Source organism: Anguilla rostrata, chromosome 6 (genome assembly GCF_018555375.3).
Source record: "Anguilla rostrata isolate EN2019 chromosome 6, ASM1855537v3, whole genome shotgun sequence".
Classification (NCBI taxonomy): domain Eukaryota; kingdom Metazoa; phylum Chordata; class Actinopteri; order Anguilliformes; family Anguillidae; genus Anguilla; species Anguilla rostrata.
In genome coordinates, this window is record NC_057938.1 from 54661492 (window position 1) to 54680663 (window position 19172).

At 45.1% G+C, this 19172-nt stretch overlaps 1 protein-coding gene across 1 annotated transcript in view; it reads left to right on the top strand.

Moving 5' to 3' along the window:
• The window catches only part of otofa (otoferlin a), a 92610-nt gene that overhangs the window by 31954 nt on the left and 41484 nt on the right, over positions 1-19172 (top strand). Inside the window, 4 exon segments of the mRNA XM_064341256.1 lie at positions 584-777; positions 17049-17122; positions 17534-17660; positions 18051-18105. Coding sequence (XP_064197326.1) covers positions 584-777; positions 17049-17122; positions 17534-17660; positions 18051-18105 — 450 coding nt within the window.

Here is a 19172-nt window from a genome sequence, read left to right on the forward strand (position 1 = left end):
AGGGTTCCAGGGGGAGGGGGGTCCTGGGGGGGATAGGTCAAGCCTGCTTCTGTTGCAGATGTTTGTACTCCCTGACTTCAGTGACCTCTGCACTCTCGTGTCTACAGCCGTAAAGCAGTAAAGTTGTATTTAATTCCCTGTGTTGGTTCAGTGAGAACATAAGCCTTCTGGAGGCTCCTGTTTAGTCAGGACGTGTCGAGCGTTGCAAGGAGCTTTGATCTGGTGTGTAATCCCATCTGAATTCTTCCGCATTTTCACATGGATGTTGCCTTAAAAATCAATTTTTAGCTCTGACCTCCAGTTCTAAATGCATTTTATACAATATACTATCTGCTCAAGACTCTGCTCAAGGCATCCTTGTGTTGTTTTAAACTACAGAAAATCTTATGGGTCTCAGATGATGATGAAGATGATGATATTCATAATCGAAATAATCATCATAATCACAATCATAGTCATAAGCATAATAATGAATATTGTACGGACACCCAAAATCATAAGAGAGAGGTAGGCCTCTTAATGAGAGCTGGACAGGCCCAGAATAAAACCACCCCTGAGTGTTAAAATGGTGTGTCCCCTGCAGACAGGCGTCTCCATAGAGATAAGGTACCAGGCCATGGACGGGACGGTGGGGGTGTGGAGCGACGGGGAGTTCCTGGAGGTGCCCGGCGAGCAGGACGGGGCGTTCCAGTTCGAGACGGACAGCCTGCTGTCGGGCCACAGCCAGGGGTCGGGGGTGTCGCCTGGGAGGTCCACCTCCAGCCTCCCCTTCAGGAAGTGAGTAGCAGCCATGTCTCAGTCTCAGGGTGGGGGTGGGGGGGGGTGGTTGCTATTGTTGCTGCTGATGCTTTTCATCTTCCTCCACCTTCTTCTTCCTCCCTCTCCTCCTCCTCCTTCTTCTCCTCCTCCCTTCTTTCTTATTTCTTTTTCTTCTTCCTCTTCTTCTTTTTTATTTGTAGGTTCATCTCCTCCTTTTTCCTCCTCGTTCTTTTTTCTTCTTCTTCTTTCTTCTCCTTCATCCTAATTGTTCTTCTTCGTGCTTCTCCTCCTTCTGTTTCTGCTCCAAGAATAAACACTGATAAATTCCCTGGTAACAGAGGGAGGTGTAAGAGGAGGAGGAGGAGGAGGAGGAGGAGAGATGAGGCTTTTTTGTCGGACGCGCACGCCCACCCACACATCAGCACCGCTTATCGGTTGGCCACCGAGCGCAGCCAGCTTCACGACAGAGCGCACGCAAGGCTGGCTCTGCGGGCTTTAAAACCCGATCATCTGAAGACGCGGCGCAGCACGCAGCGCTGCCGTTCGGCCCGTACACTCTTATTAAGTGGCTCGCTCGCGCGTGGGTGACAAAAGGAACAATCGATTTCCTTTAGGGTTATCCACCTGTGGCTAGGACCCCCCCCAATTCGTCATTGTAATGTGCACCTCTAGGCGCGTTTTGTTTTGGATTAGTTTTGTAAATTTATGCTCCAGGTCGAGCGACAAATGCATTGTGTGTGTGTGTGTGTGTTTATTGCGAGCCATTTCCCTAAGGAGCCGTTTCTTTTTATAGCGCTGACAAGGACTAATGATTCGCTGTTTCTACCAAAGCTTCGCACCACAATACATATCCTAGGCTGCATCTGCAGTTTGTGTGCAGCACGTTACTGTAAGAGTGTATCTATTTTAACCCTTTACAGCGTAAGATCACAAATATATGTGATTAGAATGTTCTTAACTGAACATTCTAATGCTGATGAGACAATCGCTGCTGGTAACTGAAAGCAGTGGAGTTCTAGAACGCTGACGTAGAACTTTGGGGAAGAAAAAAAAAAACATACTCTTCAAAGGGTTAACAAGGTCCCTATTTCCAGTCCTTTATACTCAGATTTGTAATGAATTGAAGTTGGAGGCCTGCCCAGTTTTTTTTTTAAACATCCTCTGTCGGACAGGAAGGCGAGCGTTTTACAGACACCCCTCCTTTGTCTGGAGTCTAACACCCTATCGATCGGTCTGCCTCCTCGGGGAGATGCGATCTCTCTCATTAGAACATCTCTCATTAGGTCCTCGTTTCAAAATTGCTTTTCTTTTTAATACCAGCTCGTTTATGGTATATTCCCTTTAACAGGCTGAGCTCTTTGTCTATTAGCACAATGGAGCAATTCCATTCTGGGAAGGGCTAATATAAATGCTACTGCTGAGCCAGGATCCCATAATGCATTGTGTCTGCAGTTAGCAGAAGCAAGCAATTCTGAAAGCAATTTTGAAAGGGGAGCCATATTAGATTCTTAATTTCCCCTTCTTTGCAATTTGAGGTTCATTTTATTTCCATTAGAGGTTCCCCTTGAATTAGGCACCACTGACCCATACCTGCAGTTCTTTTCAGAGAGCAGAGCGTCGATAACAGTAGAAGTTTAGACTCCTGCCAGCTACAGACGGGACCCAGAGACGAGTCTGTTGAGGCATTGTTCTGATAACATTTAGCTAAAATCACCACTCTTCAGTGGAGGTGCCAAAGAAAGGGATTCATGTCCCAGATTGACCTGAGGGTGGATTTAAAAGCCAGAACTGTTCAGTATCTGCTGAGTTGTTTTTTTTAACTTTTATTTAACCTTGAGGATCTTTTTTTCTCCTTGCCTTTTCCCCTTACCTGTCTCATGTTAAATTTCACCGCCTATTTCACGCATGTTCCTTCACACGGGTTATGTATTCAGAGAAGGTTTCTCTTCATTTCTTAAATGAATGCATTTGAGTGGATATTGTGCTCCTGGGGTACATCCACTGCTCTGGCCCCTGTTTCCTCTAAATGGCTCTGCACATCATTCTCTTGATGAAATACACTGCACGCGTTGAGCTGCAAGAGAACCTAAGTGCTCGTTTTTATATCAGTCTTCTTTCAAGCACCAAGACCGAATGGAGAAGGTGCTTCAAGTGGATTGTGATGTGATGAGATGCTTGTTCTTGCAAAACATCATTCATAGTATCAGGACACACGGGTGTGTGTGTGTGTGTGTGTGTGTGTGTGTGTGTGTGTGTGTGTGTTTTGGTGTGTGTGTGTGTGTGTGTGTGTGTGTGTGTGTGTGTGTGTGTGTGTGTGTGTGTGTGTGTGTGTGTGTGTGTGTGTGTGTGTGTGCACTGTGTGAGTACATGCGCGCATGTGCCTGTATGTTTGCATCCTTGTGAAATCTCATTTTACCACTTCCCCATGTTCGGATTATTGGATGGGAATAGCACTTACATTCGTATTGGTCCCTGGGGGGTCTTAGTCCCCATAATGTTGGTCAGCAAACACTGAAAAGTGTTGTTAGATTGCACGTTCCCAGCAGACCCCTATCCATCATTGTTTCTCTTAGTGGGCCCGTGAAATCTCTTGGAGAACTGAGAAAGATGCAGACAGAGACAGAGAGAGACAGAGAGAGACAGAGAGAGAGACAGAGAGAGAGACAGAGAGAGAGACAGAGAGAGAGAGATAGCTTGTTGACCTTAATTGCTCTGTGCACGAGTCTCTAACTTGCACTAATAAAAACACTGTTGCCTTGGAGATGCCCTGGTTATTTATTTAATTTTTTTTTTACACTGTAAAACACTGTTTTTGACAGAGAGGTCCATGTTTATCAGATTAAGTGGCAATGAGAACTGCATACAAACAAAGAAAAAAACACAGCATGACTTTAATGTATTGACTTTTTTTGCTGGCAACGTACAATTTTGACTCAAATGGAGGTGTGTGTGTGTGTACGTGTGTATTTGTGTACTAGTATGCACACTAGTATGAGCGGGATTCATGAAGTGTTTGTATTTCTGCATTCACGTGCGATAGGTGTGTCCTCCAAGCCTACTTGCTATTGCATCAGTGCCTCAGGGAGGCTGCAGGTTTTACTCCAGCTGCTGCTTTTACCCCTTAGCAAAATTCTCACATAAAGTACCACATAGCTTTGCTGGATAATACATCAAATGTGAGCTGTGAATCTTTCCCTGCATGGGGATAGACTCGGCAAACGAATAACATTATTAATATTGAAGGGAGGGCTGGATAGTTTTGAAGATGATGTATGCATTTGCCACTGGGTCCATTGAACCAAAACTGCGAGGAGAAGAAAGCTAATTCTCTTGTACCGTGTGTGTGTGTGTGTGTGTGTGTGTGCGTACTGATGCATAGTGGTCCCGACAGGCCATATGTTCTCCTGGGCCTAACCTGGTCTAACTCACCTCAGGGCTGCCGCTGAGGAAGACTGCCCTAGCGAGGGGGATGAAGATAACAAGAGTGGAAACTCCAGGTAGAAAGGGGTTTGGGCTGTGAACACTTCCTGTGTGCCTGAGTGCCACTTCCTGTCTGGTGGGGGCACAACAATAAAATAGGGCACTGACCTCCTCACATTTCCCATAGAAACTTGAGAGGAACTTTCCACCAATCACAAACCACATTGGTAACAAGAAATAGAACAAAGCCCGCGATGATTGGTGGATACCCTCTGGATGCATTCCATGAATCTAGAGACAGAAAGTATCCAAGCAGTGGGGCAGCAGTGTGTTATAATGCGCACGGAACTGGTCTTGTAACCTAAAGGTTGCAGGTTTGATTCCTAGATGAGGCAGTGTCATTGTACCCTAGAGAAAGATACCAAACCAGAACTGCTTCATTAAAATATCCAGCTCTTTAAATGGGTGCTGTGTAAAAATGAGAGAGTTGCGTAAGGCACTCTGGATAATGCCACGTACGGGTAGTATACCCCAGTCTCCATTGTTCCATTTCTTCCTACCAACGACGCTCGTGATTGGAGGAGCTCCTCCCCGATGTGCCCGGCCCCCATTTTATTATCCCTGGCACATGAAGACGTTCAGACAGAGAAAGATGTAAGATTAGCAATCCCAGAAGGTAGAAAGCCTCTTCAGCGCAGGCCTTCTGAGGTTCGACTGAGCGGCTCTCACCTGCCAGACACCTGCCTCCTGGGCGCTAACGCTGCCGGCGGCTCACAGCTCTGTGTAGAGTTACTGTCAGAGATTAGCCTAGCCAGCCCGGCGGCGCAGTCCAGCTCCTGATTCCAGAGGCCTGTGGTGTCTGGTGGCTAGCATCCCGACCAGCCCGAGTTAGTACAGTACAGTACAGCCAGCTGCCCTTTGGCACGAATTTGGACAGTTTAGCTCCCCCCCCTCCCTTCCCCCAATCCTGGATTTGGAGAGGCTGTTGAATGACCTGTGCTGGACGACAGGCCTTTCCCAAACTGGGCCTGAGTGGCTCTTGGCGTGGATCACCCGCCTCCCCATTCATAAATCATATTAATTTGCTCCAGACGGATGGTGGCGGTGCCCAGGTTTAAGCAAAAAAAAAAAAAAAAAAAGAGGGCTCGGCTGATGGAATTATTGCGCAATGAGGATTTTGATTTGGTGGAATCTTTACTTCCTCCCAGCCCACCAGGTGGAAGAATTGCGCTTAGCATTTATTAATATATTAATATTTTTATTAATATATAAAAACCGAGTTTTGTGTGTGTGTGTGTGTGTGTGTGTGTTTTGACTCTGCTGCCTTGGTTTCCTCATATTGAATAAAAGGCTTGGTTTGGGTGTCCAGTGGAAGTGCAGACAGTATTAATCGGGTCATAAAAGGTCAAAATTCCACAGTAGCCTCGTTCACAATAGCAATAACGAGAGAGTGAGGTTTCTGGGCAGTGCTACAGTGAGCTGTCAGTCAGTTTTTAAGCCAATCAAAAGGTTTTGCTACCCACAGCAAAACACAATGATTGGCAGAGAGTCACTGATGTCATAATAGCTTTGCCTTTTTTTTTTTTTTGAAAACCTCAGACTAGTTCTGATCACCACAGACACAGTCTTGCATTGAATACCAGGCCTTTTATTCTGTTTGCTAAACCGTTTGCAGTGATTTTATGCAAATTGCTTAGTTTGCCGGCACGATGGATTGTTTCTGTTCACTTGTATATTTGCCAGTTCTGTGCATATTGAACAAAAACATCTATTATCATTCGAAGGATTCATAGATGAGTCTAATTACTAACTATTTCCCAACCCATGTGATACAACATGAGATACAGAAATACATATGGAGACCGGTAGTTTAATACTCACTTGAGAAGCTTTTTCAAATAAAATTAAAAAAACTGTTGCAAACACAGATCTATTTTTGCAAGGCGGTGCTGAACAGATAACTCATTCTGATCACTGAACTGTGAGCTCTGATCTGTGTATTTTCAATCTAAATGACTCTCATGGTGCCTGCCCTTTACCAGGCGCTCTATTGCTTCACCTGACAATAGGAGTATCCATACCTTATCCACCCAGAGCATAGATCAGGGGCTTGAAACTACATTTCCCAGTGGGCTGTGAGAAAGCCAGGCAAGCAGGTTTTTGTCCCAAGATGCTACACACTGACTTGAGTGGGCCAGTTAATTATCTGCTTTTGCACACCTTCTCCACTTTGGCAGTTACACAGCAGTAACTCTTTCTTTTTTCTTTTATTTTTTTTTAAAGCAACAGTAGCTTTGTCATTGTTGAACCATAAGGACAGTCCAGCTATGTGCCAAGTTACTCACGACAGTCTGTGACAGAAGAAGAAGAAGAAGAGAAAAAAAGAAATGTGTCTAATTAAGCGGTTAAGAGAACCAGCTGGTTGCAGAAGCCGGTATGAGAGCGGCCCTGTGGGGACTGAGTCTGACAGTACTGACAGCACCCCAGTGAATCATCCTTTACGCCTCGACGCTCAGCTGTCAGTTACCACTGACCTCTGGGCAGTCAGTACTGTCGCCAGGTCAGTTGATGTGTTAACGGGAATCTCTTCCCTCCCCCGGAGTTTTGCGCTCTCATGCCCACCTCTAGTGCGTGTCCCGGGGCATTTTTCAAGAGGTGTGAGTGAGCCAACGCACATCCGAACATCCGTGCCGGAGTTGGGCATATCAAATCAGCTAACACTGTAGGGAGGGGGGAAAGAAAACTTCCACAGAGTCAGACAAGCTCAGCAGACCAAACCAGGCGCAGGAGGGGGAATCTGCGTCTGAAATTAAGATTTATTCAAGCGTGCGCAGGGAGATGAGTCCTAGTTGTCTGGAGAAGCGGCTTCCCCGGCGTCTTCTCATACCCTTTCAGACGGTCTTACACAATCTAATTCTGGCATGGTTAGCAGTCTGCTTGACATAATTTTGGATGTATTTAAATGATGGCGTCTCTTCCTCGCTTATCGCAGGCTTGGCTAACCTTGGAGGCGCTAACGTGGAACGTCTTCCGCGTTCTCAAAGCGGGAGAGTTAGACGCCTGTTCTGCTTTTTCTGCTGATGTTCATAAGAAAGGAAAGAACTCTATCGGAGCTGTAACCAGAGATGCTTACAGAAGAAAAAAAACTGCTCCGTATAGAAAGACTTATCGATGCCGATTAAAATGAATGAAAAACGTCCTTATGCTGAGACGCAAAGGATCTTGGGAAGTAGAAGCCCTTGTGTGAATATGGAACACAGGCACTGAGAGGATGCAAAATCTAGGTTATTTATGAATCTAGTTATAAAGTCAGTGATTCAGAATAAAAGATGGGCAATTATTTAACAATGAGGGAAAGGAGTTCTACCCCTTCAACATTTTCAAAGCTCTTTGACTGCGCTGTTTCAGCTGAGTGTTTTTACTTGAGAAATATATGAAAGGTTGTCGGAGATCTGCTTTTACCATTAATCAACAGCTCAGTTCAGTTCAGTCATTGTTTTTAAAGCTGTTTGGTTGGGTAAAAAAAATTAATTGCTATTGCCAAGAGCTTTTGCTTTTCTTGATTCCCCCCCCCCCCCCCCTCGCCCCCCACCAGATTCAGAAACGCATCTTTAAAACAGGGAAAGGAAAGCGTGGGTATAAATGCTCACCCAATTAAACTGTAGCTTGGAGAGTTATTGGAGGATGGTCTACGCTAGTGTTTTCAGCCACCTGCAGTGTTCCTATTAGTGCTGTGCTGGGGGGGGGGGGGTTGTGCTTAGCCGAACTGTACCTCTTAAAACTCTTTTTTTAGAGGGCCAGGCGAATGAGAGAGAAGCAGTTCCCTCGCAGAGAAGTCGTGCATTTGAGTCGTGCAACAAGAAGAAGAAGCAACGCAGGCAAAGGCGTATTGTGTATCTGAAATTGCTTTGTGTTTCTTTGGAACGCTGCCCGCCCCGGCAGCCAATGAGCTGAGACCTCAGCAGGGATTCATGACTCATCCCCACAGACAAACGGCTTTTCACTCAGGAGCTAAAGCAAAAATAATATGTTAGGCGATTAATTCACAATGCCATGTCATTTGTCAAATATGATGTATTTGTGTAAGCGTATTGTCTGCTATTTCGTGAAGATGAGTCCTTTTTTTATATGTGTATTGGCAATGGCAGATGGCGCACATGCACACACACACACACACAAACACAAGTCTTGTTTTTTTGGTTTTTCACCCCACAGAATGTTCCTTTTCTCTTGATTTGCATTCAGGAGAAGAAAAAAAAAGAAGCCTTTTCTGAAAATATGAGTCCTGTCGCCTCAAACCATTTTTTTGTTCAGTTAGTGTTTTAAAAATCTGGTTTGGTTGTGTGTGTGTGTGTGTGTGTGTGTGGCGTCGTGTGGTGCGTGTGCGTGTGCGTGCGTGTGCGTGCGTGTGTGTGCGTGTGTGTGCGTGTGTTTGCGTGCGTGCACACTCGCGCTTGTGTAAGAGAGTGTGTGAGTGTGTGTGTACAGATTCATAAGACCATACCTATTCTAACAGCCATCCTATGCCTTTGGCGCCAAGCCTGATTACTGTCGTGTTCATTCACTTTTTGAGCTGAGCTCTCCCTCAGCATCAGAGAGCAGGTTTGTAATGACAGACCACTTCATCAATAATACACGGCCAGGGGAAAGGGCTGGAGCGTGGTAACTAATGGTTAACTAAGACAACTGACCTATGCTACAGTGGTGTAATTACTCTTTAACTACCGTACTCAACCTGTGGCAGTGTAGTGTAATGGGTAAGGAATTGGGCTTGTAACCTAAGGGTCAGAGGTTCGATTCCTGGGTCGGACACTGCCGCTGTACCCTCGAGCAAGGTGCTTAACCTGAATTGCTTCAGTAAATGTCCAGATGTGTAAATGAATTGCATGTATAAATGCAAACCGTCACTGTGGATAAAGAGCCTCAGCTGTGACTCAGACACATGCGTAGCTTTTTTTTAAAATCCTTTTTAGCACTGGGAGGAAATTTATAAATGAATAAATCGATTTGCACCGCGGCGCATTGCCTGTGTGTTCGCCCTTCTTTGACTCTGTAGTCAGCTGCTGATTAGAAGCGAATCGGAAAAAACCAGCAGAGACTGCGGCCCTCCACCACTGGAGTTTGAGACTCCTGCTGAAGTACATCTTAGCATATAAAACATGCAGGATGTCTGTTTCATGTGCTTTGATATGGTTTCATCCCCCACTCCCCCTCTTTGAAATGTAAATTGGGAAGAGAATGGTTTCCAGCGCGAGGATGAGCTGGTCTCTGTGTTCTCGTTCTGTTTTTGTGCAGCCATCCGTCATCTGCATGTAATTTTACACCTATGTTTTGTTTTTTTTTCCTCTTTGCACACATGCATGTGTGTGTTTGCGCGCATGTGCACATGCATGTGTGTGTGTGTGCACATACGTGTGTGTGTGTGTGTGTGTGCACGTGCATGCACATGCACATGAGCGTGTGTGTGTGAGTGCACTGCACCCTGCTGATGGTGATGTAACGTGTCTCTGTGACTCTGTGTTCAAAGCTACAGTCCAGAGGAGGGTTGTGGGGGTCCCAGCTCCCAGGGGTAAATACTGTGTGCTTTTCCTGCGTGCTCTCCTATCTCTCCTAACTTACAACACAGGGAGATAACTTCCCCCAAAATCATACTTTACCCAGAGCCAGGGTCATTTTAACGGCATACTATGCAGGATTTTTAGCCTTGCTGTGGTCCTGTGCTAAATATACATTCGAAATTTGACCAGACATGCACTACTGTATCTGAGCAGTTAACTGTCAATTAGATTATAAGAAATTAGAAGAATTTGCATTTGGACGCTGTCTCCACGGCGATAATTGCCTGAATTCTGCAACGGCAGCCCGTAGGCTGATTCTTGATGCAATAGCTGGCTGAACTCTGCAAGTTTCCCTTTTCATCAGAGAGCGGATGGGTGAAAGAGAGGGATTCAAAACAGCCTCATTGTGTCAAGCTGTGCTCAATATTTATTTCTCTGTCTTTTTCCGATGCACATAAGCACCAATCCACCATGCCACATTCACATAAACAGACACGCATACACGTCAGTCTCTCTCTCTCTCTCACACACGCCCACACCCCACACACATGCACACATGCACACATGAAAGCACACACACACAGACACACACACACTTTGTCTAAGTTGGCAATGATGTCCATTTTAAACTGATGACGAGATTAACTGCAGGTAATGGGCTGTAAACTAAAAAGGCCATTTTGTCACTTGTCTACTTATTCTAGCATCTTAAGGGTTAAAGTATTTTGTACACAGGTATGCTTGCAATTCCATTCCCGCACATCGTGCTCAGTGTGACTGAAGGTACAGACAAACAAAGGCATTCCACACCTTCTTGTATTGAAGTTAAAAAAATGCATGTCAGTATTTTCACATATTCATCCACAGAAATGCATCGGGAACCAAGAGTGCTCGAAAAGATGGGTATCAATCAGTGGGCAGGTACTACCTGTGTGTTAATATTCTCTTAATAAATAAATATGTGAGTTATTCCTTATTATTTTTGTTCATGATAATGACGAGGACAATTAAACACAAGAAAGATGCTTGTTTTTGATTGTACAAGGATATTTTGTATTTAGCTAAAGGTACATTGTGAGCCAAGATGGGCTGAAGATGTTGTAATGTCAGTACAAAGGCCCAATGCTATTAGAGCACCAGTATTTACAGGGTGGGCTGTGACCTGCTGTGATTGGACAGAGAGTGTGAATGTAAGCGCACGCCTGTTTGTGAACATCAATCCCTTGTGCTCCCTTCTGCAGCGAAGAGCCAGACGCCAGGTATGTAGGCCAAGGCCGGAGAGCATGTGACCAGCTGCAGTGGTTTGATGGTGCTTGATTGGCTGACACAGGATTCAAATGGGCAGTAGTCTCACTTGGGTGTAGGCTGGATTCGATCCACACTTGTCCGTTTAACTCACAAATAAAAAAAATTTTGTTTTGTTTTTTTTGTCGCAGTTTGGCGTAGACATTTTGGACCAAACGCTGTTGGTAGAAAGAAAGAAAAAAAACTACCATTTGCAATAAAAATGAAAAGTCAAATGTTGATCAAATCTAAGCCTACAGGTTTATCGCACAGCCCTAAGTACAGTACAATCGCAGCTTGGAATTACTCGCGTAAATATTAATGAGTTTGGAAACGAAACCCCCGAAGCCCGTGCCAGTCAAACGAGCATCCGATAAAGGCTCCGTGCGTCCAATTAAAAACTTTCGTTTGCCGTTTCTGAGAGTAGATTAAACGAATCTTTTTTTGTTTCTGCTCGCCAGTCATCAAAATATACAATAACGGAAACGGCAGTCAAATTTAAAGCAGTCTATTAGTATGCGCAATTAGCTTTGAATAATGCATTTAAAACCGCCGGTGCGATCAATATTGTGGTCACGCTGGTATTATTCCGATTTTCCGCGCGTCACTGATCATCAGCCATTATAGATGAGTCTGCCATTTTGAAATGATAACGGATGGAAAATCAGTGCAAGATCGTATTGATTTTGAATAATTTTGCCACCTTTGCGCACATTCGCACATTATATTTTAATGATAGTGTGTGCGCTGTATGTCTCTATAGAGTATATGCTCAATGTATTTTTTTGTGTGTATGTATGTGTCTGTGTGTGTATTTATATATATATATAAATATATATATAAAACTGTTGTCTGTCTCATCTAATTAATTTGTTTCATTTCAGACCAAAGGATAAGAAAGATAAAAAGTCTGTTAAGTCATTCAGGTACTGGCATACTCAAGGGCTTTCTGTGTTTGTCTGTGCTGATATTCATGTCACTCCCACTTGACTCTCTGAAACCAGCTCACTTGTTATCAAGACACTTTTGCTTTAAAAAAAAAAAAAAGAGATCAAACTTCCAATATTAACTCAACGTTCTGCTCACAGTTTAATTTTCTCTTCGCGTGTCAAAATGGGGCTGGATTGGTTGAATCTAGGCATCACTTCATTGTAATGCGAGGCCAGTTTATTTTGGGACTGGTTGGTTTATTTATTCTGTGTGTGGGCGAGATTTTATACCACTTTGTATTATGGGCTCTCTCTCAGGCTGAAAACATAGATAATTAAAGCGATATCTCCCGATTTAGCTTCGAGAGAGTTTGAGCTGTTTACTTTCCTTCTTGGCCCGGAAAGCCCTGGTTGATGTATGTGCCACTGATGTGGGTCTAATCTAAATCACCTGCACCATTGTGCTTCCGTTTCTGCTCCCACAATCTTCAGGACATGTTACCTCTATACTCCTTGAAGTCCTTTTACCCCCTTCCTTTTAAAACCTTTTTTATTTTTTAAACCAAACCCCTTAAAGCTTATCTCCTTCCGTGCAACATTTAATTAACTCTTGTCACCAGTTCCCCAGGTTCCTGCAAAAATCCATTTGCCTTTTTTAATCTTAGGCAAGGTGTGTACCATTAAGTCTGAAATGCTTCAGTGTGGTTCTGTTTAACATTAGCATATACTGCTAATTAAACACTTCCTGTTTTGTGGCTCGTGAGACTGTTCTGGAACATAGCAGGATTAGACGCCACAGACAATTTCAACGGTTTTTAAAAATCACTCGGAACAACTAATTTCTTTTCCTCAGCGATATCTCTATATGAAGCAAGGAACTGTAGGGTGGGGGGGGAGAATAAATATATTAAAATAATCATTAATTTTACCACAGTTCTTTCATGTTTCTACCCATCTGAAGTTGTCCTTTGCAGAACTTTGCAAACTGCTTGTCAGGCTTGGCAGTTGGCAACTTATGTTTTTCCATGCGAGAGAACTTCATTAGATAAATCCGTGGAACACCCACACTCACGAAAACCTTTTCCAATCCTGCCATTTTGTGAAATTGCTGTCAAGAGCGTAATTACTAAACCAGAATAACTTTATTTTAAATAGGGTGCCTTCTGGTAAAATTCTGGTAATTAACTTTGTTTGTTAAATTATGTTTTTTTTAAATTTGCATTTCTCATGCTTAGCAAAGGAAAGGACAAGAGTGAGAAGGAAAGCAAGGATGGAAAAGGAGGAAAAGACAAGTAGGTATCCCTGTGCCCTGGTCGGGATGCCCTGTCCTTGTCCCTGTCCCTCTCAGGAGATTTCGTAAAGGCAGGAGTGACCTTCAACCTTCTCCTTCATAGTTTCCTGGGTTCTGTCTTCACTATCCTCTGCCGAATCGTTTTTTTTTCTGTGCCAGTGTCAAAACATGACGCCTGACACAATTCATGTGCACGAGTGCGTTTTATGTGTGTGTGTTTGCAGTGCACGTGTGCGTGTGTGTGCGGATCTCAAATGTGAAGTGATCAGGGTAGAGGACTTTCCTTCATAAGAGAGCGGGTTTCTCCCTTGTTACTGCATGCTGGTTAAAGGCCACTCTTCTCCAGTGGATGCCCTGCAGTATGTCTGTAAAACATATAAAAATGTGAGCATGAGTGAGTCACCCCGCGTTATGAATGTCCCATTAAAGAGTGAATGACGCAGCGCAATCTCAATATCCGAGGCTTGTTTATTTTTATTTTTATTCCCGTTATCCAATCTCGTTCTAATGTTTCCTCTGTGCCGGCCAATCAGCCGTGTCGTTATTGCGGCCCCTCGGGGGGAGCAGAAGGGGACGCCGTGGCAACGGGCCCACGCAGCGGGCTGAACCGAGCCGTGTAATTAAAAAAAAAACAAAGTCGCCACTCAGGACTGGCTGTTCCGTTTGGAGTTCAGTTTCACCTGTCCTGTCCCGGTGGCGTCTCGGGCTACCTGCCTGCCTGCCTGCTGAGAGATTCTCAAACCGTTTCATAATCTTTTTTTTTTTTTTTTGTGAACAATTTTTAAAAAAAGGTACAAATAATCCCCGTCCCGCAAAGGACCACAACCAGCAACCAAAAAACGAAATTATAATTATGATTTGTGTTTACTCTGCTGCATGACAAATTTACAATGTGTGGGTCTACACATGAATGGACTGAAGATCAGACACGTCTGACATGCTGTAATGGAATTCGTTAGAGCTCTCGTGAGAACCCCTGTATTATAATAGCCTGTTTTGTTCATTGTATTGACGTACCAATAAAGACGTCTGGTTTAATGTCTTCACAGACACAACAGTTTGGCGAGTCGATTTTGGTGATTGCCGAACTCCTAGTGAATAAAACTCGCAATCGTTCGTGCGAAATTTAAGTTTCAGTCAATGTGAAAATTTAAAGCATAAACATGGGGTTATAGATCAGAGGCTGGGGCTGTGTAGGTCAGAGGCTGAGGAAATCTAGATCAGAGGCTGGGGTCTTATATACATTAGAGGCTGGGGTCGTATAGATCAGAGGCTGGGGTCGTATAGATCAGAGGCTGGGGTCGTATAGATCAGAGGCTGGGGTCGTATAGATCAGAGGCTGGGGTCGTATAGATCAGAGGCTGGGGTCGTATAGATCAGAGGCTGGGGTCGTATAGATCAGAGGCTGGGGTCGTATAGATCAGAGGCTGGGGTCATATAGATCAGAGGCTGGGGTCATATAGATTAGAGGCTGGGGTCGTATAGATCAGAGGCTGGGGTCGTATAGATCAGAGGCTGGGGTCGTACTGTTCGTGGCCTCACTCGCTGGACTAGCCGAGCGCCGGTCGCCGTGGTTTCAGTCAGATCTGGTCACGGTCTCCCAGGATCTCAGGTTCTCATTCCACAGCTGATCAGAACGTTCCGTCTCTCTGACCCAGCCGCGCCTTCCCGCCAAAATCAGCTTAACCGCCTTTTCACCTCAATTATTAATTTCTTCATTTCCGTTCCGTCTCAGGTATATATACTTTTTTTATTTTTTTTAAATTTTATTGTGAGCCGGATTTTGCTTTGATGGGAACTCGAACACGGGGGATTTAGGTAGGACGGCTTGGGGATTTTTGGGGGAAGGTGAGCGCCACCTTTTTTTTTTCGTACCATCCACCCTGTGGAGTCCCAGTGGAGTCGGACCTTGAGGGGGAAAGGGCGCCTGGTAGCTCGTCTGGTATGTATCTCAAGTTTAGCTTCTCATGTTACGGTGTGAAGAACTTACATGCTGTAGCGTAGCGCGGATTGCATCTGAAGTTGTTGGTCGAACCCTTCTATGCTGTGTGGTGTCTCGGTGCTTGCTATAGCTGGATGAAAATGTATTCGGGTTGTTACGAGGCATCAGGGACAGCCGGCTATATTCCGCATCGGCTGCATAAAAGATTAATACGGCTGCAGATTAATATTACATTTATTTCTGCTAGCTTGGTTACTCATTTTGGAAATGCGGGTTGTGAGCGGGTCTCAGAACGGAGGATTGATCCGTCTTAAGTGCTGTGAATTTTAAAAATGGATGCTGACTGGGCAGGTGAAGATGTTTATGAAGTTAATTAAGTGTTCTAAACAAGCTTGTCGATTTTTATCCGAGCATTCATTTAATTTTAATATGGTATGATTGAAAGTGCATTATACAGTTTTTTCTCTCTCTCTCTCTCTCTCTTTCTGTCTGAAATTGTCTTCGGAACCAGTCAGTGCTTTACAGTTGATTTTAGTGATTGAGAATGTCACAGAAGAGGCCAAGTACTTTCCCAAGTATTCCAAAACCATTTTAGTGTATGATAAGATTTGAAAAATGACTAAAATTAACCCAAGAGCGACTGTTTTGTTTGTGTTTTTTTCTCATCTTTGTCAGCTCTTCGAGGTTTGACTGATGAAATGTGTGCGGAGGTCTCGGTGAATTCAGTGAAACCGAATTAGCCGCGTCTCTCCCACGGAAGCGTGTCGCGTGTGTCCATAGTTAATGGGTCGATCAAGCGGGTCCGCCTGCATTATTAACATCGCTCGTTTGTAGATAAAGCAGTGACATCATCGGCCTTTTGTCGGTGTGCTGATATCCGATAGGCTTAATATCTGTCTAGGGTCACCTGACACCACCTGGGCCTTTGCTTGATGTTGTGTTGAAATTACCTTATTGTGAATGAAGGTTCCGCCCTGGACCTAACCCCCCCCCACGGGCTTTTTTTTCCAGCCAAATTATTTATGACCCCCCCCCCCCCTACAATTGTGCTTTTGGTGAGAGGTGCAGAATATTGTTTCGGCATTTTGTTGTTGGAAGACATCGCCTCTGTGGTGTTGAAACTCTTGAGTCGTGTGTCTGGGAATGCAATGTGGTTTTTTTTTTCTCGTGCAGTAAGTGCACATTCTGACCGAGCTGGGATTCAGTCAACATTTGTCCTCCGCTTCAACTAACAGTTAAAAAGGAAGAATACAGTGTAGAGTGAAACACACAATGAACAGACTGTAAAAGCCGAGCTCATAATGATAAGCGGCTGGTCTAGTGGTTCGCGGAGTAGAACTTTGGCAGCCTGGGTTCCGGAATGTCATGGAACCACTACCCAGCTGAGCCAGAGACCAAGATAGTGCATTGTGGGTAATGTACCTCAGTGATTCTTGCTTCGGGGGTGTCTGTACTGCAGAAATTGCAACAAGCTCTGAAATTTTGAATTAATGATCCATGAATTCCCTTCACAGAGAGATAGTACCTGTCCCTCCTCACACCCATGATGAACACACCCACAATGCAAGGCGGCCATTTTGGACCAAACTCACCACGCCCAAGTTTCAAACTGAGGCGAGCCTCAACTGGCCAATCAAAACACGAGGATCTCAAGAGCCAGCTAATGGAAAAATGGTCTTTACCCAGAAGTCCTGCTCTTTGTAGAACATTGCTGTGGTCTTATTTCTACAGTTCAGCAGGGGCAAGACTGGAGAGTGGTGGATGTAGTGGTGGATGAGGTGGCCAATCACGTGCCTGCTGATGATTTCTCCTTGGTAACCAGTCTGCCTTTCCCATGTTAATGCTGTGTGTCTTCTCGCACCCAGAGCCGGAAAGGGGGTCTTCTCAGCCATGAAGCTCGGCAAGGTGCGCTCCTCCAAGGACGACCACAAAAAAGGAGGTGAAGACCCCGTTCGTGGAACACCTCTGTTCCTGTCCGAACAGGAAGTAGCTCCTTTCAGTTATTCATTTAAGACTAGCCTCTGCTCTTAGATACAGGTCATCATTTGAGAATGAACCTTGAATCTATAGTCATCTGTTTGCTTTTTGACACAGCAGTGAAGACCTTGAATCCAAGGGATCTGTCTCTTAAAATGTGAATTTATTGAAAAGGAAGCGACATGTACAGACATATAAGAAAATGAACATACAATACTATTGCAATACACAAGACATAGTCTGCAGTTAATGTGATTATTTACTGGAGTTTAAATGCATGTAGCCTTCATGTTGAGAGGTACAGTCTGAATGTCGCCATGGAGACGGGATCTAAAAGCTCCTCCTCCTCCTCTACTCTGTGTGTGTGTCCCAGATGAGCCGGCGGTTCTGGAGACGGAGGACCTGGACCGGAGGGCCATGCGTCTGGGCGGGGGCCTGGACCCCGACACCATCTCCCTGGCCTCCGTCACGGCCGTCACCACCAACGTCTCCAACAAGAGGTCCTGACAGCGCGCTCCGCCCGCTCCATACACCTTTCAGCCCGGTCCTGACAGCGCACCCCACCCGGTCCACACACCACCCGCTCCATGCACCTTTGAGCCCGGTCCACACAGGTTTCAGCCCGTCCAACACCTTCTCAGCCTTCCACACATCCCAACACCTTTGAGTCCAGTTCAACGACCTTTACATCACACAACTTACAAAATACACAAATAACTTTCAAATAAGATTTTCTTGTTGCAGCTCTTTTGTGATTATTTTGTTCAGTCTCTCTCTCTCCCCGCCCCCCCCCCCTTACATGCACACATATATACATATATATGTGTGTGTGTGTGTGTATGTGTGTGCATGACACATTAATATACATTAATATATATATATTTTCACAGATCAAAGCCAGACATAAAGATGGAGCCCAGTGCGGGGCGGCCAGTGGATTACCAGGTAAGCTCAAACGCTCCCCGTTAATGATTCATCGAAACAAATGGACGGAGTATCGGATATTTCCGATGAGCCCAGAGGGGTTTGGGGTGGGGGGGCGGGGGAAGGGGGGGTTGACCCCGGTGCACTTAACCCCTGTGAATAGCGGGGGCTGTCAACGCGGTTTGTAATTGCGCTCTGTCTGGTCCCGCCATGCGGTATTGGCCCCCGGGGTTTCCGAGACGACGCCGCGGCGTAGAACGGCGGAGAGGAAGGCGATTAATGTATTATTCATCCGCCATGTTCAGAGCGGGGGCCCGCGATGCGATCACAGAGCCGGCGGGCCTGAGAGGGCTGGGCGTGTCCCCGTCTCCGTCCTTCAGCGCAGGTCGCGGACCATGCAAACGAGAGAGAGTTTCTTATTCTCTCTGTCTCTCTATCTGTCTCTCGCTCTGTCTTTCTCTCTTTCACTCTGTCTCGCTCTCTCTCGCTTTCTCAAATTCAGAGTGCTTTACTGGCATGACAAAAAAAAAATTTGCATTTTTATTGCCAAAGCATGTCAAGGAACGTGTGAAACATCTGATTGATTGATTGATTGAAATTCTTTATTGATCATTAAAATACAAGATGCCCCTACTAGCCAGAGATGCCCCAGATCACAAACAGTAATAACGGAATTATGTGATCATATACACAGATACACACATACATACACATATACTCTCTCGCTCTCTCTCTGTCTCTCTCGCTCTCTCTCTCTCACTCTCCCTTTCTCTCTCTCTCTGTCTCTCTCTGTCTCTCTTCCTCACTCTCTCTTTTACTCTCTCTCACTCTCTCTCTCTCTCTGTCTCTCTTCCTCACTATCACTCTCTCTCTCTCACTCTCCCTTTCTCTCTCTCTCTGTCTCTCTCTGTCTCTCTTCCTCACTCTCTCTCATTCTCCCTTTCTCTCTCTCTCTCTGTCTCTCTTCCTCACTCTCTCTTGCTCTCTCTCACTCTCTCTTTCTCACTGACCCTTTCTCACTGCTTTAGTGTGTGTGTGTTCTTCTTTGGCACGTCCTGTCATCTCGGCTTGCGAGCACTAAGAACATC